At 43.5% G+C, this 26,093-nt stretch overlaps 1 protein-coding gene across 1 annotated transcript; it reads left to right on the plus strand.

The window, feature by feature from the left end:
* Positions 1-4,258: 4,258 nt before the first annotated feature.
* On the plus strand, positions 4,259-25,986 carry dpys (dihydropyrimidinase). The gene is made up of 9 exons (XM_088999691.1): positions 4,259-4,561; positions 6,039-6,197; positions 7,413-7,592; positions 8,759-8,948; positions 9,109-9,265; positions 10,040-10,181; positions 10,729-10,871; positions 24,098-24,305; positions 25,560-25,986. Exons 1-9 carry the CDS (start codon positions 4,310-4,312, stop codon positions 25,617-25,619), a joined length of 1,491 nt encoding a protein of 496 aa, XP_088855817.1. The 5' UTR covers positions 4,259-4,309; the 3' UTR covers positions 25,620-25,986.
* The last annotated feature ends 107 nt before the right edge of the window (positions 25,987-26,093 follow it).

Here is a 26,093-nt window from a genome sequence, read left to right on the forward strand (position 1 = left end):
TGCTGATGAGGGTCGTTATGCTGATGAGGTGATACCAGGGGGAGTGGGGGTAATAGGCCAGTCGTTAGTCAGGAATGTAGGAACAATCAGTGGGGCCACAGGGAGGGGTCCCCTGCCCCCCCCCCCAACCTGAGAGTAGGGACCTATCATAGCTGTGTCCGGCGCCACCATGTCTGGACATTAGGGATATATAAATGGGGCCGATACGACCAGTCAGACTTTAGTTCGCTGACGAAGCCTCTTGGATAGGAGGCGAAACGTCCGAAACCTTCACTTTTGTACATATGTTTGTTAAAGTCATTATAAGTGCCTTCCTTGTACACTGGGTCCGAGAGGACAGTCATTTCATCTGTGCTGTATGTCATACATATGAGCATATTTGACAAGAACGCTGACTTTGATAAACATGGGCACACATGAACACTCCATCGCCCCATCCCTCACACACACGGACCTCTGTTCAGACAGATTTATTATAAATATCACCTTTTAAATACAAAATCCGCAAATATATTGGAAATTGACTCCGAGAGTACTAAAACCACAGGCAACAAAGAACACTGTCTTTCCACACACCCGAAGCAATTCTTTGACATGAGTGTCAGTCAGAACCGATCGATGCTTTGATTTCACGTTTCAGGGTAGAAAACACAGACTTGTAGACGTATGCTGACCCAAACATTGACAGTATCTTAAGCGCAGCCGGTTTGACATTGGGGTATTTTTCCATTGGCACGCGTTTCCAGAACTCAATGGTCCCTTCCCTTAAAGCAGGTTTCAATTGATCTTCCTCACAAAGATCGATCATCTCTAACTCAGCCGCAGCTTCATCTGTGACTAGCGGGGCTTTCAAACAGTCCGTCTACGCATTAAACGGGTCGACAAGGAACGTAATCTGCGGCCTTTTCAGTTGTAGATCACGGAATCGGGTCACAAAGTTTTCGTGCAAGTTTTCAACCAGTGTTGCATATCTGGCTGTTTTCTTATCCAGGGTATCGGTGGTGACTTGCCCGCTGGCTTTTAGCAGAGTGGAAAAATTTCTCTCATGCGGCAATGACGCCTGACATATAAGGCGGAATGGCTTGCCCTTACGCTCAACAAAAAAATATAAACTCTCCCACTCTGTTAAAAAACGTCCTGTGTTTGTCTTCATATTTTTGTTTTTCTGTGCATTTTTTCCCTGCCATTTTGAGAGCGAACTTGACGCAAATGAATTGTTTACGTCATAAATAATTTTTGTCGAGTCTCTGATTGGTTGGCCACCCGTGGTTTACGACATAAATGATTGATTTTCATCACACGCGCATGCGTGTTAACGTCACATGGTCAGCTTGATACCGTAATTTCACGACTATCAGGTCTTCACGATTCTCAGGTGCCCTTAAAAGTCTTACATTTTCTCCAAAATGTGGAGCGCGCGCTATGGTCACGAAATTACGGTACATAGAGGATGAATGGCAGCGCCAGCGCCAAACTTTTTTTACGCTTGTCATGTGGACGCCCCTTACGAGTCGGCCCCTTAAGAGCGTCATGAAATCAGCCAAAGAGCCGCATGCGGCTCGGGAGCCGCGGGTTGGCCGGGCCTGGTATACAGCATACACTCAGAATGATACAGTGGGACCTCGGTTTACGAACCCCTTGGCTTACGAACTTTGCGATTTACGAACGTTACATTTATGAAAATTTTACCTTGGCATACGAACTATTTTTCGGGATACACACGGAGCTGGCACAATGAGTGATGTGTCATTCGTGAATGAGCCCGTTCTCCAAACAAGGAAATGGCAGCACACTTTTTTTGTCCTCTATTCCCCGCACCCCGGGGATCGGTTTATAGACAGAGAGAGAGTGAGGCCGTTCTCCAAAAAACAAAACAAAGCCACGTGATTGGTCAAGAACCAGGCAGTTTGATGGGGGGGGTTAAACATTAAAGAGACAGGCAGACAGAGAGAGAGAGAGAGAGAGAGAGAGAAAACACACACACAGACACACACGAAAGGGAGAGGACAGAGCTTCAAACAAAAAAAAAAAAGAAAAGGGGAAAAAACAAGTAAAATGGTGAGAAAATGGATAGAAACAGTGAAATTTGGACCCATTTCAACTTTGATAGTTCTAAAGCAGAGGGTACTGGAAGGTTAAACATCCCATCAATCAGGCTCCACAAATAACCCGCACAGGTCATCTGTACACTTGATGCAAAAAGCTTGATGAAAGAAGCCTTTGTTCCTCACCAAGTGTTTAATGCTGAGGAAACCGGACACTCCATTCCATCAAGCCATTAACAACCATCACAAAGGTAAATAAAATGACTTTATTATAGAGTACAGTTTATTTCTTTAATCATAATACTATAGCACATTTATTATACATACAATAGGGTATATCTTGTGTAGTTTTAAGGCTTAGAAAATTAGAACGTAGAAAATTGTTTTATGGGGACCTGGGAACGGATTATTCTCATTTTAATGGTTTCCTATGGGAAATTATTTTTTGGGATTCACACTTTTCGCCTTACACACACTGTCTGGGAACCAATTCAGTTCGTAAGCCAAGGTCCCACTGTATATTGTATAGCTATAACCTTGATCGCGAAGGAAAATCAGAGGCAACAAACATGGGTGGGGCAATTATCAGTAGATCCGCATTGTCCCCTTGATTGGATTTAGTGTTCTTTCGTTTTTGTCTCTACTGCAGTAATGTTGAGCTTGTTTCTCTCTTCATACAATTTCCAGACGAAAAACACGTTCAGCAAAGGCACATGTCTGTTAGATTCAAGATTCAAGTTGCACTCCAAGAATGAAAACACGCACACACACGCACACGCACACGTACATACACACTCACACGCGCACACACACGCGAACGCACGCACGCACGCACACACACGCACACTTACAGACACACTCAAACACTCAAACAATCACACATACAGACGCACGCACACGAACACGCACGCACGAACACATACATACACACACATGCGCGCGCGCACACACGCACACTGACACGCGCAGACACAAAAAACACTCACACGCGTGCGCGCGCACGTACACACGCAGACACGTACACAAGCACATGGACATACACTCACGTTAAAACACACGCGCAGGCACACACGCACTTATACACGCACACACACATACACGCCCACACACCTATTTACAGGCACACACGCACGCGCATGTGCACACACGCAAGAGCACACGCGAACACAGCCACACACGCACACACAATTGGAAACTAGCTAAACACGCACATAAGAAGATATTACAATATACATTTGGATTTTGGAAAGGAAATGTGTACAATTCATCTGAATTGTAAATGCAGTTTTGTGCTTCTGGTACCTTTGGAGCAAGCAGTACTTTGAAAGCATGAACGACACGCACCGGAGCTACTCTCACTAATCAGTGATGCAGTCGGTATATTACTTATGTACTGTGAATATTTTTAATGAAACACATACCTTGGCCATCACGTATACAAAACAAACGTGAAAACAAAACAAGACCAACTTCTCCTTGTTGGCAATGATTTAAATCTGTATTATTTTATTTTGATTTATTTTGAATGTTGAACTATTATTTTGAATTTCTGTCATGAAAAACATTAAAATAGTAACTTTCAGCAAGAAATAAGAAAACGACGACCAACTTTGTCTCAGCAATCGTTGAATAGGTTACACATAAGTGTGGCGTGTTTGTTTGTTTGTTTGTTTGTTTGTTTTTGTTTTGAGGTGGGAGTGCACATAAAGTACTTTGTACTGGATGCCGTAGTTTAATTTTCTAAAATAAACGGAAATGTTTTTGTACACGCGGTACAGATGTCAAAGGTTGCCTGTCATATTTGTTCCAAGGATTTCATTAAGTTATCCAATTTATTTTTTTAGCAGAATAGAAACATATCCCAAAGTTGTGTGCACGTTTAACTGCAGGTTAGACTATTTAAAGAACAATGAAACGTAACATTTACATAAACGTCGAAACGAAGCTTATGTTTTGCAACGGTATTTTATCGCCCTCCAGTGGCTGAATTATGAATAACGTGGCCTATTGAACGTGGTCATTGGGACCGAAACGTGTAAAAAAAAAAGTCAACGCAAGCGATGTGATTAGCCTAAAACTATTGGATAAATATGACCGTTTGTTGAGTTCATGGCCAAGAGGTTTTAGGACAAGCATATTTACTGACGTTCCGTGAACTTTGGAACAGACACGAGCTGTTACTTATTAAAAGCCATTGTGACTTGCCACTGTGCCCTCTTCCTGCATTCTCATACACATTCATCAGATGCACCACACGCAATAGGATGGCGGAGCCCCGTGCGATCCTGATAAAAGGAGGGAAAGTTGTGAATGAAGACTTCTCTGTGGTCAGTGACGTCTACATTGAAAATGGGAAAATTGTGGAAGTTGGACCAAATCTTCACATTCCTGAGGGAGTGCGAATTATTGATGCTCGGGATAAACTGGTGATGCCAGGTGGAATTGATGCACACACACACTTGGAACTGGCTTTCATGGGCACCAAGACTGTGGATGACTTCCATACTGGAACTCAGGTAAAAGAGACACACGCACGCGCGCGCGCGCGCACGCACACACACACACGCACATGATTTCTGTGAGGTCTGCAGAGTGGAATACTGGTAAACTCACATGTCCACCTCACCTATGAATCATGGGGCATATATTAATCTACAAAAATGCGTGATTCGGGTTTGTGTCTTTACATATCTCAACCGAGATTAGAATGTATAAAAATAGGAAGTTCAGAATGGCGCCTCTAGGCTTTGGCATTCATCTCGTAGGTTCAGCGACATCACAATTTTTTTTCACTGTCATTTGCATAGCCCTCAACAGAGTGTTACGTTAGGGCTTTTTTGAGGGGTGAGCCTATCTGGCCACCACACCATATACGGCAAGCTGTGGTGTCCTTTTTAGAAGTGGTACTGGGCTCGTATACATTGATGATGCTGCCTCATACGCTATTTTTTTCCACCTGTAAAGGCAGAGGTCCTCAAACATCTTAGTGCCGTTTAAAGTTTTCATGTCATAGAAACACGGGATAGAAACAAATACAAAAACTAATGTCACTCACCTGTAGCTACGCTTCAATGAGACTGTTGTAAAAAGTCGTGTGTCGGTGATAAAAATACAAAGTACCTTTGTCAGACATGAAAAAATGTACTGGCACGGTGAGGCCAGCATCTCAGCATAATGTAGGTAGTGGCCCAACACAGCAGAATACGTACTGGCCAAGGGGTGAACAGGTCACCATTAACGTTAAATGACGAGATTCTGTGTTGTATTCAAAACCATGCAAAGCACTTTAGTGACTCCTCTGTGAAAAAAAGCTGTATAAAGAAAAATTGTTTACTACTAGCGTTATTAGCCGATATACTCTAACAACGTTTATAACCGCTGTTCCTTGATCAGTGTTTCCAAACCTTGTTCGCGGCAACAAATCAAACCATGCACATTCACCAAACCCTGAGTGAAATTAGAAAAATATATTAATAATAAAAATGCATTTATTAAAAACAGACAAAAGTCAAGTCAAGTATAATTGTTTTAATTGTGCACAACATGAGCTGGCCAGGCATGTCATCAGAATCAGAATCATCTTTTTTGCCATGTTGAACACACAAGGAATTTGTCTCCGGTAGAACACGCTGCACTAGTATCATCATAAAACAATTGCAAAGAGGCAAAATATAGTTATAACTAATTGATATGCTGATTAGGGTGTGTCTTAACCTCCACGTCAGAGAATCTGCCAAACCTCTGAGATTGATTCACCAAACGCTCAGGGTTTGATAGAACCCTGGTAAAGGACCGCGGACCTAGACTGATGTAACTATTAGGACGTGACGTTTTTCGATACTAAATGCCAGTGTTAACTGCAATGATATTGTAACGTTTTCTGCCATCTACGGATGTCAGAACCAAGTGTCCTTCATGCACCCTTCAGTCAGTTGACTTTGTGTTGAAGTGGCAAAACCTTTCAGCAGTTAATCTGTAACTATATCTCACCAGGCTGCGTTAGCAGGAGGGACAACAATGATTGTGGACTTTGTCATCCCCCAAAAAGGCAATTCTCTTCTGGAGGCCTATGACTCTTGGCGCAAGATGGCGGACAGCAAAGTGTGCTGTGACTACTCACTGCATGTCGCTGTCACATGGTGGAGTGACCAGGTGAATAGGTTGCCCTTGAACACTCACATATCCTACAAGTACGGCAATTATTAGTAATACAAATAACAACAATAACAATACTACTACTACTACTACTACTACTACTCTCAAAACCCACCTATTTAAAATTGCATTTTTTGTGTAGTTCTCTCTCGTTTCTATCTATAATTGTATTTTATTTCTTGCAATCTATTTGTGACTGTATTTTATTTATTATAGTACCTATGCTTGTCTGTGACTGTAAAGTGTCCTTGAGAGCTTTGAAAGGCGCTTAAAAATGTAATGTGTGATTATTATTACTACTACTACTACTACTACTACGACTATACAACAACTACTACTAATACTGCTACAACAACTAATAATAATAATAATAATAATAATAATAATAATAATAATAATAATAATAATAATAATAATAATAACAAATGTCTTTGGTTGCTTTCTGCAATGATCCAGAATGTTTTATGTACGCTGTTGTCACATTTATGAATAAAAAATGATGACATCCACCAGAGATAACTGAGGCGCTCAGAATATGTATGTGTTCCCTGATCAAATTCAGCTAAATTACTCCAAGATCACCAATGCCAGAACCGAGACCGGCTTCTAACAAGTACCTTTCAGCCAACAAATTGTGAGATGCACGCAAATCAAGACATGGCAATTGTTATGTTGAGCACATACATATACAGTACGTTATGTCTATAAAAAGACAGCAATGTCTTGACTGGTCAAGTACCTTCAAATGTTTTGTTCAATATTTATTTCAATGTCAATATGATGAGGTCATTTTGACCTAAAAAGGCAGAATGGCATTATGGTCTGCTAAAATCTCCTTTCTAAAACTCATTACCCCATATTAATAACACCCATTAGTTCATTACCTTCATCTATCCATTTTTACATGCCTTGTTTCCGTTGGGTAAGCCTATTTTAGCTGTCTTTGGGCAAGAAGTAGGACGGGTACACTTTGGACCGGTTGGCAGCCAAATGCATGCCATTCAGATTAAGATTCACATCTATGATCACTTTGTGTACTAAATTATCCTACAATTCTACATTTTTGGAATGTGGGAAGAAGCTGGAGAATACCCCATAATAACCTGAAGTAGAAAACACCACACAAAAACAGGAAGAAACAGGAACACTGTAAACACCACAGGTGCTCTTCAGAAATATAATAGTGAAGTTAATACACATTTTTTCCCTCAGGTCAAGAAGGAAATGGAAATTATCAGCAAAGAAAGAGGAGTCAATTCCTTTAAAATGTTTATGGCCTATAAGGATCTGTACATGCTGCAGGATATTGATCTCTATGCGGCCTTTACCCAATGTAAGACCATTGGTGCAATAGCTCAAGTGCATGCTGAGAATGGCGACCTGATTGCTGAGGTTGGTAACATCGAGTATGGCCAAAATAACACACACACACACACACACACACACACACACACACACACACACACACACACACACGCACACACACGCACACACGCACACACACACGCGCGCGGCCACTGTTCAACAAAATGTCAGAATGTATTATATAAAATAACTTTGTGATAGTACTCACCGTTAACATGAATGGTATTCCGTTCCTCGTGATTGGTAAATATCCAGGCAAACGATCGGTTGCATAGGTGAAGTTACTGCTAGCTACCCTGCACACGGCTCATAAGCTTCCACACTTGCTATCTGCAATATACTTCTCGCAGAAATATATTGATGCTAACGTTAACATGGGGCTTGTTAAAAAGTCACTGACATTCGACTCTTTCATCGATGGAATTGTTTCATTGCAAATTAGAATCAAAACATTTTCTGTCCTCAAAGGCGAATGCTCCGGTGCATTCAAGCTAAAGTGTACACGTCGGGTTCATTTAAAGGGCCGTTTACCTGTTTCAACTTGACGGCCAGTATCATCCAATCAAAATTGCGCTCTATGCCAACCCAGGTCAGTGTCATCCAATCAAAATTGCGCTTTCCGCCAACTGCAGCCCCAACAGGAAATGAAGGGCGAAAAAACGAGAACATGTATTTAGTTTTATCGGCAAGCCATATGCAATCATCAAAAGAGCCATATATGGCTCGCGAGCCATAGGTTCCGGACCCTTGGCCTAAAGGAAAAGAAGACCCTATTATATCAACTTCCTAAAATAATGTCCCATTTTTTTCAAAAACGACAAAAAACTAAACCCAGTACCTGATAATACAACAGTATATTTATGAATAGCTAAGAAGTAGAATTGAAGTAGACTATGTCGCTAATTGTGCCAGACGTGTTTTTTATTTTTTTCTATTTTGGGGCCCTAAATATGTAATATAAACGATTACCATTAGGGAGCAGCAGATCTTTAAAACAATTGAACAGCATGCAACATCTCACTCCTGTTTTCGGGTTTAATTAAAATTCACATTCTTAATACTTGAAGCACTATAAGTAAAATCACACATTCTATAGGATTATTTCACTACGCTGTATTGCACACTGAGCAGCTTTTCTCCAATCACCACCATCACCCTACTTTTTTTTCCTTCACTTTATTGCGACACGCCAGGGAGCTAAGAAGATGCTGTCCATGGGCATCACAGGGCCTGAGGGTCACGAACTGTGTCGGCCAGAGGAAGTCGAGGCCGAGGCTACCCAAAGAGCCATCACGATTGCCAGTGTTGTCAACTGCCCTCTGTATGTGGTCCATGTCATGAGCAAATCTGCAGCAGACGTGGTGTCCAACGCTCGCAAAAATGGTAGGTGAGAGATGCTCAATTCTACTGATGTTTCCAAAGTATCTGTACTTCCCTGTGATCGTCGACGTGGCACGAGTTTATAAAACAGTCATACTCTTGGATAACAAATGACATTGAAACCGTTTGGTGAGGATGAAGTGAGGCTTCCACCATCTACCAGGGCGGGTGGTGTTTGGGGAGCCCATTGCAGCAGGCCTGGGAACTGACGGGACTCACTACTGGCACAAGGATTGGGCCCATGCAGCTTCCTTCGTCATGGGTCCTCCCCTGAGGCCTGACCCCAGCACCCCTGGATACCTCATGGACCTGTTGGCCAAGTAGGTCCCTAACCTGGGTTTTCTCTCCCTGCTCCCTACCTACCTCCTGATACATTGCACAAATATCTATATTTCAGTCAATTGAAGGCTTAGTTTTCTCTCGTGGCGAACAATCGAAGTGGTTCGCCGCCTCTCACCACCTGTCAACTAAGATGGGCTCTCATTCACCCACAAAGCTAATCAGGAAAAGCAGCATGAAAAATGGTTTGATTCGTGGATAATGCTGTCTGTCACGAAGTTGTTGGTGGAGGACTTCCAAAATTTTATGCCAACTGTTCTGTTATTGAAGGCGCGGGTACCTGCTGTGGTTCCCCTCCCTCCTGTGCTTGACATGACAAAAAACAAACGAAAACCTGTGACAGTAATGCACAACTTCTAACCAACACAAGCGGTGACAACGACACAAACAATGATGTGTCACTAAGTGGTCAGGCCAGGAATCCTTAAAAGAGAGAACCTACAACTGACATGATGACCAACGGGTGTACTGCTGTAAGACGATCAACCATGAGACTGTCAAAGCTATGTGTTCCCCAAAGTACCTAATAACCAAGTATGGGGTGGGAACACCTTTATCACTGACAGACACATCATCAATGCAAAATCAGTAGAACAATGAACGTATGATACGTATATCCTAAAATTAGCATTACCAAGGAGGCATCTTGCTTGTATTGCCAAATGAGATCTGCATCTTCAAATTGTTTTTCTTACTATTAAAACAGAACTACTGTGTCATTCATTTGTGTATTTATTCCCTAAATGTGTCATTAGTGATGACCTGAGTGTGACGGGGACCGACAACTGTACCTTCTCAGTTTGTCAGAAGGCGCTTGGGAAAGACGACTTCACCAAGATCCCTAACGGGGTGAATGGTGTAGAAGATAGGATGTCCGTGATTTGGGAGAAGGGAGTGGTATGTCCACATCACATACCCGTACTGGCACTCGATTGCTTATATTCTCAGACAGTGTTTTGCAAATAGAGCACATTTTGTAACCTTTGAAACTCACCTTTTCCCATAGCACGAAAGATTGTGAAGCGACACCGCCTCATGATTTGAAGTATTTCTCCTAAACCATCAAATCACTTTGATCCACAATTTTGCCACAATATTAATTGTAGGATTTCCAATAATCAGAGGAGAGGTGTGATTATTTGACTGGAAAAGGAATAAGAATTTACACAATGTTTAAGTCTATGAGTGCATCCCACTCAAACTACGGTATTCATGTTATGCATTGTGTATAATATACATAAGAGAAAATGTAGTCCTGAGCGCACCCTTTTCAGTCTCGATTCAGTTGAATGTATCCCAAAGACCGCCTTTATTGTCTTTTGCAAATCTTTATTTTGAATTGGATGCCCGCAACATGTTCCAAAGCGCTCACTTTTCCTTTGAAGAGATTCATTATGTACACTGCCATTACATCTGGCTTATTTGTGCTTTTGTAACTTCCCAGCACAGCGGCAAAATGGACGAGAATCGATTTGTGGCTGTCACCAGCAGCAACGCAGCGAAAATCTTCAACTTCTACCCGCAAAAAGGCCGCATCGCCAAGAACTCAGATGCTGATGTGGTTATTTGGGATCCAAAGTTGTCAAGGTGAGGGGCAGAGTCAGGCTGTTCAGCATTACACTGATCAATTGCTCACATGGGAGCTCACATACAATTTTCTTATTAACTCATTCACTGCCGGACGAGCAAAAATGTGTCCACTCCAGTGCCAGGTTTTTGTTACTGTCACTTGAATTTGAGGACCCACAGAAATGCTTCCCCCTTGTGGAAAATAAAAACATTGCTAGAGTCCATGACGAGCGCTTTTACGGCACCCAAGCATGAAAAAGTAAAACCCGAACAAATTCGGGAATGGTGCTCTACGTCATATTTTCAATTCCTGAATACATTTGTGAATGGCAATGAATGAATTCAGGACTGCTAAAAAAAACCACAAACAATATAATGTATTTTGTTATGTTCCAATGTGTTTCATGAACTAAAATTCAACGGATATGACATCATCACATTAACCTTAATGCACGCACGCACGCACGCACACACACACACACACACACACACACACACACACACACACACACACACACACACACACACACACACACACACACACACACACACACACACACACACACACACACACACACACACACAAACGTTAATGTAATCCCAAAACGAGGCTGTGGTGTTCTGCTTGGAAGAGAATTTGGGCTGAGCCCCTGGGGTAAGGCATTATAAACTGATGAGAAGAACTCAAAGTGACCCAACGTACTGTAACTTACTGTAAATTGAGATTTGCTCCGTTGTTACCGTGGACTGGTTTTGTTCTTTGATCCAATCAGCCTTCTTGTATCGATCGATATAAGAGGGATAGATATTTTGAAGCGCAAGAATGCCACATTATTAATTGCTGCCGCTGTCAATTTAACTCTCCGTGCAAGTGTCACACCATACCATTGGCGCCAGAGGCTACAAAGAGTTGCATAACACACAGGAAGCACAGTCACTGGCCTCATGTCACATAAATAGATGATAGCTTGGATGATGAGAATGCAATTTATGTATCTCAGCCTTTGCAACTTTTTTTTTTAATTTTTGTTGTTTTCTTTTTAAAACACTATGACTACTACTACAACTATTACTGCTATCACTACTACTACTACTACTACTACTACTACTGCTACTACTACTACTACTACTACTACTACCAGTGTATGTGACAGGTTGTAAATTATCGTATTTCCTATTTTGGTTACATTCGCGTAGTTCTATTGGTTTACAAATGATATATATCGAAAATGTTTATTTAAACATGGTACGCCTGCTTCGGTTCGTGTTTCGTGTCGGAACGATTTAGATCGTTGGACCGGAAATTGTTGTGCGCGTACGTTTGCATTAGATCGGGGCATTCGAAGTAAACCTCTGTTGAGTCAAGACGTATCACATTGCTTGTCTTGTGGTTTTTTCCTGGATCCCACAACACCGTATCTCCCTTACTATAGTGGAGAGCGCAACATTTTGGAGGCACCGCTGGGATATTTGCGTTCGAGTGTTGTCTACTCGCCGTGGGTAGAAGCTCGCGCCGAATATCCCCAATCAACCCAGTCGGAGTGGCGTCGCCGTTTACTGGTTTGTTTCTACATGTGCCCTAGTTGCATCTCTGTGCGTACAGCCACCACTAGAGGGCACTGGAAGACTTTGAAGTGAATCCGGCCAGCTGAACTGCGTCTACCCTCTCGAAAATGGCGTTAGAGGAATTACAGTTGGACATCAAAGGCAAGTTATTTGGACTGAATTTTCAACAGTTGTCAGAGTTATGTGCTGAAATCCAAATATCTGGACTGGAAAGAGAGCAACTTACAGGAAAGACTCGAGGCCAACTAATTAATATTGTGTCAACCTACATTGAAAGAGCTGAATTAGAGATAGAAGATGAAGGAATGTCAGATTTGCTACGTGTAAAGGACTTGATTGAAAGTATAAAAGATTTTCAACTAGGAATAGCCAAACCAAGTGAAAAAGGTCGGGATGCAGTGCGAAAGAGAAGCATAGTGCCCCCAGACACTGCCCCCTGGCGCAAAGATTTCAAAATATCTGGACAAATAGGTGAACTCGGACAAAAAGATAAACTCACATTTCCTAATTTGGTCAGACAGATAGAAAGTGGGCTCAGTAAAGGCTACCAGGGGGATGAGATCATTGATGCAGTGGTTCGTGCCATAACACCAGGTCTGCAGTTGAGAAGCTACCTCGAAGGGAAAGAAAATCTCACCCTACCTTCTTTACGAAGGATTCTCCGATCTCACTATCAAGAGAGAGGAGCCACTGAATTGTACAAGCAGCTCTCATCGGAAGTGCAGACTAATAAAGAGTCCCCACAGAAATTTCTACTGCGTGCGATGGATCTTCGTCAAAGGATTCTTTCTGCATCTCAAGAGGCTGAATCAGGGGTGAAGTATGATCCCACGTTGGTCCAGAGTTTATTCCTGCACACAGTTCTGACGGGGTTACAGAGTGACAATGTAAAGAGTGACATGCAACCTTTCCTCCTGCTAACCACCACATCAGATGAAGTACTGTTAGAAAAATTAAACATGGCATGTGCAAATGAAAAAGAGCGACGGGAAAAAAAGAAAAATGCTGCTGCACGGGTGACAACGCTGAACACTGTCCAGTTAGATGACACACCAGTCCCGATTGGGAAGAAGGCAGTCTTAAAGCAGAATACTTTTACTGTGCCGAATGAACTCCTTTCAGAGATCAAAGAGATGAGGTCAGAGATGATGCTGTTAAAAGAGCTGCGTGCAGAAGTGTCCCAGATCAAAGAGACTATTCAGAAACCAACAGCCACTTCTCAGCCCACCAGCGGAGGACCTGAACGCCTGCCTGACCACTACCCTGAACAGGTCGCCTTCACTCCACCTTCACAATATCAGGTAGATCCACCAGCCAGGCACTACTACACCCAGCACTCCCCATCAGCTCTTCAGCAGTACCACCCAGCACCAGGCCCCAGGTCGATGAGGGGGGCAGCACAGTTCCAGCAGCGGTTCGCCCCTCAGCAGTACTACATGCCCCGTCGCCCTCAGCCCAGGTGTTATTCTTGTATTCAGACAGGTGAAGAATATTGTCAGCACTGTTTTAAATGTGGAAGTAGTGAACATTTCAGAGCAGGCTGCAAAGCACAGAACTCAGCTAGGAACCATGCTTTAAACTAGAAAGGGTTACCCCAGTGGGACATGGTGTGACCACAGGGACAGATAGGTCCCAGCGTTACAGTGGTGCTATGAAAATGGAATGTAAGCCCCACACATGTGGCCCCGTTCAGAAGAGATATAAGCAGTCATTTGTCGAGCGTACAGGTAAGAAACAGTGTGGCAAATTACCTTCGGTCAGGGAGTTAGTGGGGAAGAAATGTCTTATTCGGTGCTTTTTGGGTAACAAAAGGGTTGAAGCACTCTGGGACTCGGGGTCCCAGGTGTGTGCTGTAGATGAGTTATGGAAACAAACGAACTTACCTGACGTGTCATTGAAAAATGTGAATGAGCTTATTGACCCTGATAACACTCTCAATATTGTGGCAGCTAATGGAACGGATATGCCTTATGTAGGATGGCTTGAGATACCATTTAAACTTGGTGCTAATGATCCAGGGCTACTTGTACCAGTATTAGTACTAAAAGGTGACCAGCAACAGTGTCCTATCATAGGGTTTAATGTCATTGAGCGTCTTGTGTTAGATAGCCTCTCTAATGAGTCACAAACAGGGGATACAGAAAAGCTCTTGAAATCGGTTAGACTAGCTTTTCCCCACCTTAAGCGCAATAAAGCTGCCACTTTCATAAAAGCAGTTAGTCTGGGACAAGCACATGAGTACCGTGTAAAAACAACAAATGAGAGATTCACTATAGCCAGGCATAGCTCACTTATTATTCCATGCAAAGTACAGGCTAAGCCCTTTAAGGAAGATGTTACATTGGTTTTTGAGCCAAGTGAAAACCCACAGTGGCCAGATGGCCTCGAGCTTTGTGACTCGTTGGTCTCAGTAAAGGCAGGTTCCATCCCTAGGATAGTTGTTAGTGTCCAGAACCCTACTAATCATGATATTAGGTTTCCAGTAAAGACTATTATTGGTACAGTGCAGTCAGTAGGGTCTGTCTACCCAGCTAACATATTTAAAAGGGACCTTCCTTCAGCGGTTGTCAATGAGGTCCATGTCCAGAATACCACCATCGCTCTCAGTGAGCAGTGGGACCCCCCAATTGACCTTTCTCATTTGGACGAAGATAAAAGAAAGACCGTTCAGCAGATGTTGAGAGAGGAATCGGCATCATTTTCAAAATCGGACGACGACATAGGGTGTGTGGAAAACCTACAAATGGACATTTTGTTGAAAGACACTGAGCCCGTTTCAAAGACATACATGTCTGTCCCAAAGCCAATGTACAGAGAGGTGAAAGATTATTTACAGGACTTGATAGCGCAGGGGTGGGTGGAAAAGTCCACTTCCTCCTACTCATCCCCTGTCGTCTGTGTCAGGAAAAAAGATGGTACACTGCGCTTATGTATTGATTACAGAGAGCTGAACCGGAAAACACACCCTGACCGGCACCCCATCCCACGGGTACAGGACGTGGTGGATAGCCTTGGGGGTAACACCATCTTCTCGCTGCTGGACCAAGGCAAAGCATACCACCAGGGGTTCATGTCCAAAGGGAGCCGACACCTGACTGCCTTCGTGACCCCTTGGGGCCTTTATGAATGGATTCGAATTCCGTTTGGACTCATGAATGCACCAGCAGCGTTCCAGCGGTGTATGGAACAATGTCTGGAGGGGTTACGGGACGAAATATGTGTCCCCTATCTTGATGACATTCTTGTTTTCAGCGGGACATTTGACAACCACGTTGAGGACGTCAGACGAGTGTTGCGACGTCTCAGGGAAAATGGAATAAAACTCAAAGCCCGAAAGTGTGACCTCTTCAAGCCGGAAGTGAGGTACCTCGGCAGGATTGTCTCTGCTGAGGGGAGCCGAATGGACCCGGCAGATACAGCAGCAGTGCGTGCCCTGAAAAACAAGCAGCCAGGCACTGTCGGTGAGCTTCGAGCCATTTTGGGACTATTAAGCTATTATAGGCAATACATCAAAGATTTCTCTTGTATCGCTAGTCCCTTGTATGATTTGCTTAAAGCCCCTCTGAATGTTGAGACTCAGCAGCATCAAAGACAAAAATGGAAAGTGAGACATAAAAGTGTGTCTTCCAACACACGTATTGAGTGGAGTGATGAGCATCAGTCAGTGTTAGAGCAGCTAATAGACTGTTTAGTTCAACCACCAGTTTTAGGTTTTCCTGACTTCGCGCATCCTTTCATTTTGCATACAGATGCCTCTAACCGGGGTTTAGGTGCTGTGTTGTACCAAAGACAAAATGGCAAACTTCGCGTGATAGCCTATGGCTCTCGGACATTAACTGCAGCTGAGAAGAATTATAACTTACACTCGGGCAAGTTGGAATTTTTGGCGCTTAAGTGGGCGATCACAGACAAGTTTCGTGATTATTTGTACTATGCACCATTCTTCACTGTGTATAGTGACAATAATCCACTCACTTATGTACTGTCGACTGCTAAGTTAAATGCAACTGGGTGCAGGTGGGTCGCAGAACTTTCTGATTTTAATTTTACTGTTAAATATCGTCCCGGTAAGGAAAATGTTGATGCAGACAGTTTATCTAGGATGCCCCTTGATATGGTAACATATATGGAAGGATGTACAAAAGAAATGTCATATGATGCTGTGAGTGCTGCCGTACAAGCGGTTGACCAACAGAACGAGTCTAGTGCAGCTTGGTCTATGGGAATCTCAGCTACGTGTGCCGAGGTGTCACTAAACACACCGATAGCCCCATTGACTGTTGGACAGATCAAGCTAGATCAAGAGACTGACCCCATTATAGGACATATTATTAGATACAAACTGGCGGAGACGAAACCGCTAGGTACTGAACTAAGAAAGCATTGTCCTCAAGTTGTTTGTCTTGTGAGGGAATGGGACAAGCTACACTTTAATGACAGAGGTGTTTTGTACAGAAAAACGGCAAACAGAACCCAACTACTGCTTCCTGAAAAACACAAGGTGACAGTGTTAAAAGAGCTGCATGATGAAATGGGCCACCATGGTGTAGAAAGGACTCTTTCCCTTGTAAGGGATCGTTTTTACTGGCCCTTTATGCAAAAAGAAATAGAGGACTATGTACTGAGAGAGTGTGTGTGCCTAAAACACAAAAAGCCCAACCGTGAGACCAGAGCCCCTCTCACTAATATTGTGACTACTCAGCCTTTTGAACTTGTCTCCGTTGACTTTTTGCATCTTGACAAATGTAAGGGTGGTTATGAATACGTGCTTGTGCTAGTAGACCATTTTACACGTTTCGCTCAAGTTTATGCTACAACGTCCAAATCTGGCAAAACAGCGGCAAACAAAATCTTTAATGACTATGCTTTAAAGTTTGGGTTCCCCCTTCGAATTCACCATGATCAGGGTGGTGAATTTGAAAATCAACTTTTTGCTCAACTGAAGGAATATTGTGGGTTTGCGGGTTCAAGGACAACCCCCTACCATCCACAGGGAAATGGACAGGTTGAACGATTTAATCGAACACTGATCCAGATGTTAAAGACACTGACAGAGAAACAAAAGAGTAACTGGAAAGACTCACTAAACAAACTCGTTTATGCTTACAACTGTACCAAAAGTGAGGTGACAGGGTTCTCACCTTTTTACTTACTTTATGGACGTTCACCACGTTTGCCAGTTGATATGTTGTTTAGTTTGAATCCAGACTCTAACCACGGTGAAACCAACCAGAAAGACTATGTGAAGAAGTGGAAACAGGGCATGGAGGAAGCGTATGCGATCACGCAAGAAAATAACAACAAAGCTGCTGCCAGGAGTAAGAGACTATATGACAGTAAACTAAAGTATTCTACCCTGTTGCCCGGTGATCGTGTTCTGGTTCGAAACTTAACCCCACGTGGAGGTTCAGGCAAACTGAGAAACCACTGGGAGGATGTTGTTCATACAGTGGTTCGTCAAGTCAGCCAAGACATTCCAGTTTATGAGCTGAAACCTGAGAGGGGGAAGGGCAGATCTAGGATACTCCACCGCAATCTCTTGCTGCCATGTGATCATTTGCCATTAGAGACTTCACTACAGTCCCAGTCCAAGGAAAAGTCCACTCGGCAACGACCGAACAAGATGCCGGAAATGGATCCGGAAGAGGATGATGAGGAGGATGAGTATTATCCAGTGTTGCATCGCCAGAGCACCCGACCAGACTCACCAGAACCGCGGGACGTGAGCTTTGTGGAGACAACCCACCATGATGACAATCAACTGGGGAATGAACTGCCGGGGACGGAGCCGGGAGCTGCGGAAGTTGACCAATCTCAGGAGGGCAACATTGGTCCGGAAAATGATCCACCTGTGACAGTGTGTCCCCCTTTTCCCCAGCTACCCCCCAGTAATCCTGATATTGGGGGAAATCAACGGCCACGACGAGAACACAGGAGACCCAAGGTATTCACGTATGATCGCCTTGGTTCGCCATCTTGCTACAATGTAGGGACAGTACCATATCATGGTGAACAGACAATGCCTTGGATGTATGGCGCACACCCCTATTATGCCACGAAATACTACAGAAATGGTTAATCGACACTTCGGTTTAATAGAACAGTGAGATGGGCCCTGTATAATGTAAACAGAATGTATGAAAAGAGTTCCAGTCTGTAAACTGTTCATTATTATCGTTCATATTTGGATGCAGTTCATAATACCGTGCGTCATTGTTTTGGGCACGTCGTCCAGCGTATTTATGTATTTACTAGTACATATGTTGGGGACAACATCTATTTTGAGGGGGAGTATGTGACAGGTTGTAAATTATCGTATTTCCTATTTTGGTTACATTCGCGTAGTTCTATTGGTTTACAAATGATATATATCGAAAATGTTTATTTAAACATGGTACGCCTGCTTCGGTTCGTGTTTCGTGTCGGAACGATTTAGATCGTTGGACCGGAAATTGTTGTGCGCGTACGTTTGCATTAGATCGGGGCATTCGAAGTAAACCTCTGTTGAGTCAAGACGTATCACATTGCTTGTCTTGTGGTTTTTTCCTGGATCCCACAACACCGTATCTCCCTTACTATAGTGGAGAGCGCAACACTACCAGTGGTGGGCCATGGATTCATCGCTAGACCTTCAGTTGTGCTACGTCTGAATCAATCCAGATGGAAAAAAAGTGTGTTGTGATTTACTAGTCCACAAGAGTTCACTTCCGGGTCGAATGTACGCTGGCGCGCTTTTGGCTGCCGCTGTTCGCCCGCAAACATTTTGGCATCTTTTTGTTTTTTTACGATTCCTGTACCACTGGAAATACTCGACAGTCACCAGAGGAACTTATGGTCGAACTCCAATCCGCTTTGGCTGTCGGATCGTCTCGTGATTCCGTTCGTTTATCTCGACCGCGAACGAGAACACGGACGATCTCCACCCACCTGTACCCGCTGTTGAGGGCTAACCTGGGCGCTGCCTGTCTCTGGACGTTGCTGGTTGCTATCATATCGCTCCTCCAACGACCCGTTGGACGGCTGCAATATTCGGCGTCAGAGCTGCTTGAACTCCGCTCCCGGTGAACGAGCGTGCCACAGGCGATTTTCCGATTCCCGGAAATCGCTCGCCGCCCTTCCCGGAGGTATATCCACCGCGGATCACGTCGAGACTTTCACCTCGACGACTCCAAGGATATCACCTCCCTGTGGTCATCTTTCCGCCGGCCACGCAGAGGTTACAGCCGCTCCGTGCAACACCGTGTGTTGGCCGGCCTGGCTAGGTCGGCCAATACCCCTCAAAATGACACCACCAGCGTCACTTTCGGCCTCCTGAACATCCGCTCGCTTACGGGTAAGGGTTGTCTTATCCAAGACATCCTTAGTGACCGTAAGCTGGACTTCTTCTGTTTGAATGAGACCTGGCAAACGGCGGGGGACTTTTCCGAGTTGAACGACACGACGCCACCTGGGTTTGTTTACCTCTCAAAACCCCGCCTCTCGGGCCGCGGAGGCGGTCTCGCGATATTTTACCGCGAGATCTGGAAAGTCACTCAAGTACCAGTCCCGGAAACTCTCTCATTTGAATGCCTTGCGTGTCAAATTTCTGGTCCATCTCCCACAGTTATAGCCACTGTATATCGTCCCCCTAAACCACATCGTGACTTTTTAAAAGACTTCTTAGCCGTCCTCACACACCTCTCCACTCTGTCACCAAATATTATTATCCTTGGGGACTTCAACATACACATTGACAATTCCACCCATCCCCTCACCAAAGACTTTATTTCCTCATTGGAGAGTTTTGGCTTACACCAATTCTCTGATTTCCCCACGCATATAAAAGGGCATACCCTGGACTTAATATGCTGCTGTGGTTTTACCCCCGCCAACTGCACAGCAAACGAACTTCCTGTAACGGACCATTTCCTCGTCTCATTTAACGTTCCCATCACACTCTCTCTCCCCAAGCCACCGCGCATCATCACTTATCGGAACATCCAACACATTGACACTGTCACCCTCACTGCAATGGCTGCCAACCTCAAACCGGACTACAACTCCCCCCCTGATGAACTTGTTTCCCAATACAACATGGACCTTGCACACATGCTCAACACCCTTGCTCCTGTTAAATCCCGGTCAGTCCAATTCACTCGATCCGCCCCTTGGTTCACCGCCCAACTCCGCTCCACCAAGGCGAAAACTCGGCAGCTGGAAAGACTTTACAGAAAGACCGGCCTCACCACCCACCAGGACATTTACACAGCTCACCTCACCCACTACAAGGACTCTATCACACGCGCAAAATCTGAATACTATTCTGGACTGATTGATGCTAACAGTGGGAATTCACGGACTCTGTTTTCCCTATACAACAAAATCATTCAACCCCCTATCTCTCTCCCCCCACACTTTCACTCCTCAGACACCTGCAACGCACTACTTCTGTTTTTCACTGAAAAGATCAACAAGATCCACCAACACCTCGGCTCCTCTGTATCCCCCCCCTCTCCCAACCTTCCTACTCCCTATCAACTGCTGTCGTCTTTTGAACTCCCTCATCCCTCCTTACTTTCTGACCTCATCACCAAGTCCAAGAATTCCACCTGTCAACTTGACCCCCTCCCTACTGTCCTCATCAAATCTTGTCTACCTGCTCTCCTCCCTTTTATTTCAGCTATTATTCACTCCTCACTGTCCACTGGAATTGTTCCTGTCCCTCTTAAAACCGCAGCTCTAACACCAATCCTGAAAAAACTTGGTTCAGATCCCAATGATTTCAATAACCTACGTCCAATTTCGCATCTTCCATTTATCGCTAAAATTCTCGAAAAAACCGTCGCCTGTCAACTCCACTCTCACCTCACTCACAATAACCTCTACGAACAATTCCAGTCTGGTTTCCGTCCCCGCCACAGCACTGAATCAGCCCTCATAAAAATCACGAACGACCTTCTCATAGCAGCAGATACCGGCTCCCTCTCTATTCTCATCCTTCTTGATCTATCTGCGGCCTTTGACACAATTTCTCACCCCATCCTGCTCAACCGACTCTCCACTCTAGGCGTGACACACACCCCACTCAGTTGGTTTCACTCCTACCTCACTGGCCGCTCACAGTTTATCCAAATTACCTCATTCACTTCACGGTCCTCCCCTGTGTCTTCTGGTGTGCCCCAAGGTTCTGTCCTGGGGCCCCTTCTCTTTATTATATACCTTCTTCCCCTTGGTGATATCTTCCGCAAATTTGGAATTCATTTTCACTGCTTCGCGGATGACACCCAGCTCTACCTCTCCAGTAAACCCGACGCCTCTCTTCCACCTGCATCCCTTACACTTTGCCTCTCAGAAATCAAATCCTGGTTTTCTCATAACTTTCTCAAACTAAACAGCGAAAAAAACTGAACTTCTCCTTGTCGGTACAAAATCCACCCTTCACAAAGCAAACAGTTTCTCTCTCACCATTGACAATTCTACCGTGTCCCCCGCCCTTCAGGTTAAGAGCCTGGGTGTCATCCTTGATAGCACACTATCTTTTCACTCCCACATAAATAACATAACCCGGTCTGGATATTTTCACCTCCGCAATATCAATCGTCTCCGTCCCTCTCTCACCCCTCACTCCGATGCTATCCTCGTCCACAGTCTCGTCACCTCCCGTATCGATTATTGTAATTCACTTCTTTTCGGGGTCAATCAAAAATGTCTCCATAAACTCCAACTAGTCCAAAATTCCTCAGCCCGGATCATCACAAAAACCCCCTCATTTCACCACATCACTCCTGTCCTCCAACAGCTCCACTGGCTCCCTGTTAAACTCCATATTGAATTCAAGATACTTCTGTTTACATTTAAAGCCATCCATAACCTTGCCCCCCCCCTATCTGTCTGACCTAATTCAAATCTCCGTTCCTACTCGGGCCCTCAGATCCTCTTCCTCCCTCCACCTCTACACGCCCTCTGCCCGCCTCACAACGATGGGGTGCAGAGCTTTCAGCCGCTCCGCTCCTAAACTCTGGAACTCACTTCCACCCAACATCCGCAACATTGACTCCCTTCCTACTTTCAAATCTCACCTGAAAACCCACCTCTTTAAACTTGCTTACGTGGTCTAAAATTATTATGCTGTTTTATTATTTATTGCTTTATGCATGATTTTACTGTTTTGTGTGTTGTCTTTGTTGTAAAGTGTCCTTGAGTGTTCAGAAAGGCGCTTGTAAATTAAATATATTATTATTATTATTATAAGAGCAGGGGTGTCAAAGTCATTTTTTGCCACATTGTAGTTATGGTTTCCTCTCGAGGGCCGTTATGAATTTGGGGAACCCATTAGAATGTTTAAATCCCTTCAAATATTACATATAGAGCACACAGCAAATTAATGAATAACTCGTTTTCAAATCTGAAGTCAAGAATAATGACTTTTATTGTGGTTGACATCCAAAAATATGAAATTTTGGCTCAGATTTTAGCAATCATCATGGAATTTAACAAGTTTGATTTGCTTTCGCGGGCCGAAAAAAAATGATGTGACGGGCCGGATTTGGCCCGCGGGCCTTGACTTTGACACCTGTGCACTAGAGGGTACCATTAGCCAGGAAATAACTGATCAAACTTTCGGAATGAGGTCCATTTTTCTTGAAAAGTTCGTCTTGAAAATGGCTTTAACAGTAAATCTCCAACCAAATCAATTTCTTTTCCTCCTTCAGCCATTGTGGGTTGACAAAACTGCAGTTAATTCAACTTAATATATTTGCTCATGCAGCTCACTACCGATACAGCGTGCTAGCTGTGCCCACTATGCCTTTGTCATTAGCGGCGGTGACACTGAAGAAAAGACAGGAAGCAGAGCTGGAGGTAGAAGAGCTGAAGATGTTGAGGTTTTCTTTGGGAGTGACCAGGTTGGATAGGATCGGGAATGAGTACATTAGAGGGACAACTTATATTAGAGGCTTTGGAGAGAAAGTCAGAGAGGCCAGACTGAGATGGTTTGGACATGTCCACAGGAGAGAGAGTGACGAGTGACGGGAGAAGGATGCTGAGCCTTGAACTGCCAGGCAGGAGACCGAGAGGAAGAGCGAAGAGGAGGTTTATGGATGTGGTCAAAGAGGACATGAAGGGAGCTGGTGTGAGAGAAGAGGATGCACAAAACCGGGATAGATGGAGGACATTGATTCGCTGTGGCGACCCCTAAAGGAAAAAGCCGAAAGGAAAAGAAGAAGCTGCCATTCCCTGAAAAAAAAAAAACATAAAAATGGATAAAACATAAACTTAATATTGACAATTAAACATCCACTCGTCAATAACAGATTAATCACACAGTCCTATTTTAGTCATCATTTTAAATCAGAAGAATGTATTAATTAGTTTGTTGAGTTAAGTTCCAAATGACGAACAAACAGAAAAGAACGGTGGCAATTCTTTTGTGGTGTTACTTTCACATGAATTTTATCAATGGACTGCAGTGACAACTCTGTGAGAAAATGACATATTTTCATTTTTATATCCAAAATTATTTCATTTTTATATGTAAAAAATGACCTTTCCTTCATGTCCAACATGGTCTCCAGGCTGGCAATTTTTTGTTTTAACACAAGAATCAGGAGTGAAAGCGGTGACAGAATAGTATTATCAGTTGTGGTACATCGATTTCTGCTCTGAGGAGGCCTGTCCTTGTACCTTTGCATTTTTTACAGAAAGATTTCAGCCAAGACGCACCATCAGGCTGTGGACTATAACATCTTTGAGGGAATGGAGTGTCATGGAGTGCCAGTGATCACCATTTCCAGGGGCAAAGTGGTCTACGAGGATGGATGGCTGAAGACCACGCCTGGCTGGGGCAGATTCATCCACAGAGAACCCTTCTCTGAGTATGTCTATAAACGAATCAAGCAGAGGGACCAGGTTAGTAAAAATGTCCCAAAAAAGAAAACCATTCAAGCGAGAAGCGGTATTTGCCAGTCCAGACTGTTTGACTCCTGTTAATTCTCCCAATCCTTGTTTACGTGGAACAGTCGTGCTTTGGCATGGTGATGTTGAAATGACGCACAGGAAACAAATACTGGCATGTCAAGCAGTTGTTATTTCACCAGCTACAAAAGATTATCATTCCGACTTCTAAGTAAACAACAAAGCCAAGTAACGTGCACTTAATATTGTGACTTATTACACATTTAATTGATGCATTTTGACTTTCAAACTCGGTGGCCAATCTTTTAAACTGGCTTTATCTTAAGTGAAAACATTTGTCAAAGAAACATTTTAGTTGAGTCTATGTACAAAATTGAAAAGTTATGTCAAATTGATTATTCAATGGAGAAATAGTGCCTCTGGAAATTCAAATCACCAGATGAAAATAACATGTAGGCCAAATTAAAATGTGCTTTTTTTTATGAAGGTACGAATCATGAATACTGCATATTACACTGCATGTAGTGGACAGCCGGTCCGCCACACAGTTAAAGTTTCTGGACTTGAATCTTAACTTAGGCCCTGTTTTGTGGAGTTTGCATCATTATTATGGTAGTTAAATTTAAGCCTCTTAAACTGGCTATACTTTTATGAATGTGAATATTCTATAGTTGTTTGTCAAATATGCTCTGTAATGGACGGGCAGGCCAGTTAAACCTGTAAGTCGGCTAGGCGAGGCCAGGGTAGGCCACAGTTTACCTGTATCTCTAATGTAGAAAAACAATATAAAATCAAAAAATGTGTGTGTGTGTGTGTGTGTGTGTGTGTGTGTGTGTATATATGCGTGTGTGTATATGTGTGTGATATCAAATTTTATCTTAAATGATTTGCTATGTAAAATTCATTTGCCCAAGAACTTCAGAATCTTCAGCACTGTCATTGCCATCGTTACGACAGTCCAGTACACAAACACATGCAACATGTTGACATTTCCTATTGATTTATTCCAGTGATATCTAAATATTAATTGAAGGGCTAGGGATAGGACTGCTCAAAAGTTTGGTTATGACTGACTGTTTTGCACAAATGATGAAAACGTGTGATTGAAAAACTAAAGTTGGTAATGTGGACAATCAAACAGGCCAAGAAGTGCTACTTGTCAAATATGGTGGATCGCAATGCTACCTGTCCTGCGAGTTCATTTTGATTACACATAACTTTTCTCTCTGTTTGTTCTTTTGCCTACAGGTTGGCCAACCTACATCTGTGATAAGAAAACCATATAATGGAAAAGTCATTTCTGTGTGAACGTGTGAGTCACGAAAGTAAACCAGTTTGAGTGTCCAGCTGTCCTTGTGCGCACACCAACGTCAGCACTTGAGCAATGTCTCTCTCACAGACCGAAATCATCATGCTAACTGACATTTTATACAAACGTTTGTGTAATGTGTTGTCAGTTTAACCCTTTAATGCACCCTGTAACCCCAGAACATACTGGAATATGCTCTCCATTGGAGGAACTCCTGCCCCTGAAAGGGTGAATAAATCTTTCCCCTGAAGAGTGGATGGACTTGGGTCAATTTATTACAAAGGTCCATTTAATTTGTATTTTTTTTAAATCCAAATAACTTTATTACAGTTCCAAAAAATTAAATTGGATGTGGTTATAACAAGGTACAGTGTTGATTCATGATATTATTGTTGTACCAAGTCAACACCTGACTTACACTGTCTCGGTGTTGTCTCAACCTTTGCATTTGGTGAAAGAGTCTTTTTAAAGAC

Source organism: Hippocampus bargibanti, linkage group LG06 (genome assembly GCF_051943395.1).
Source record: "Hippocampus bargibanti isolate YZ-2025 linkage group LG06, ASM5194339v1, whole genome shotgun sequence".
In the NCBI taxonomy this organism is placed as follows: Eukaryota; Metazoa; Chordata; class Actinopteri; order Syngnathiformes; family Syngnathidae; genus Hippocampus; species Hippocampus bargibanti.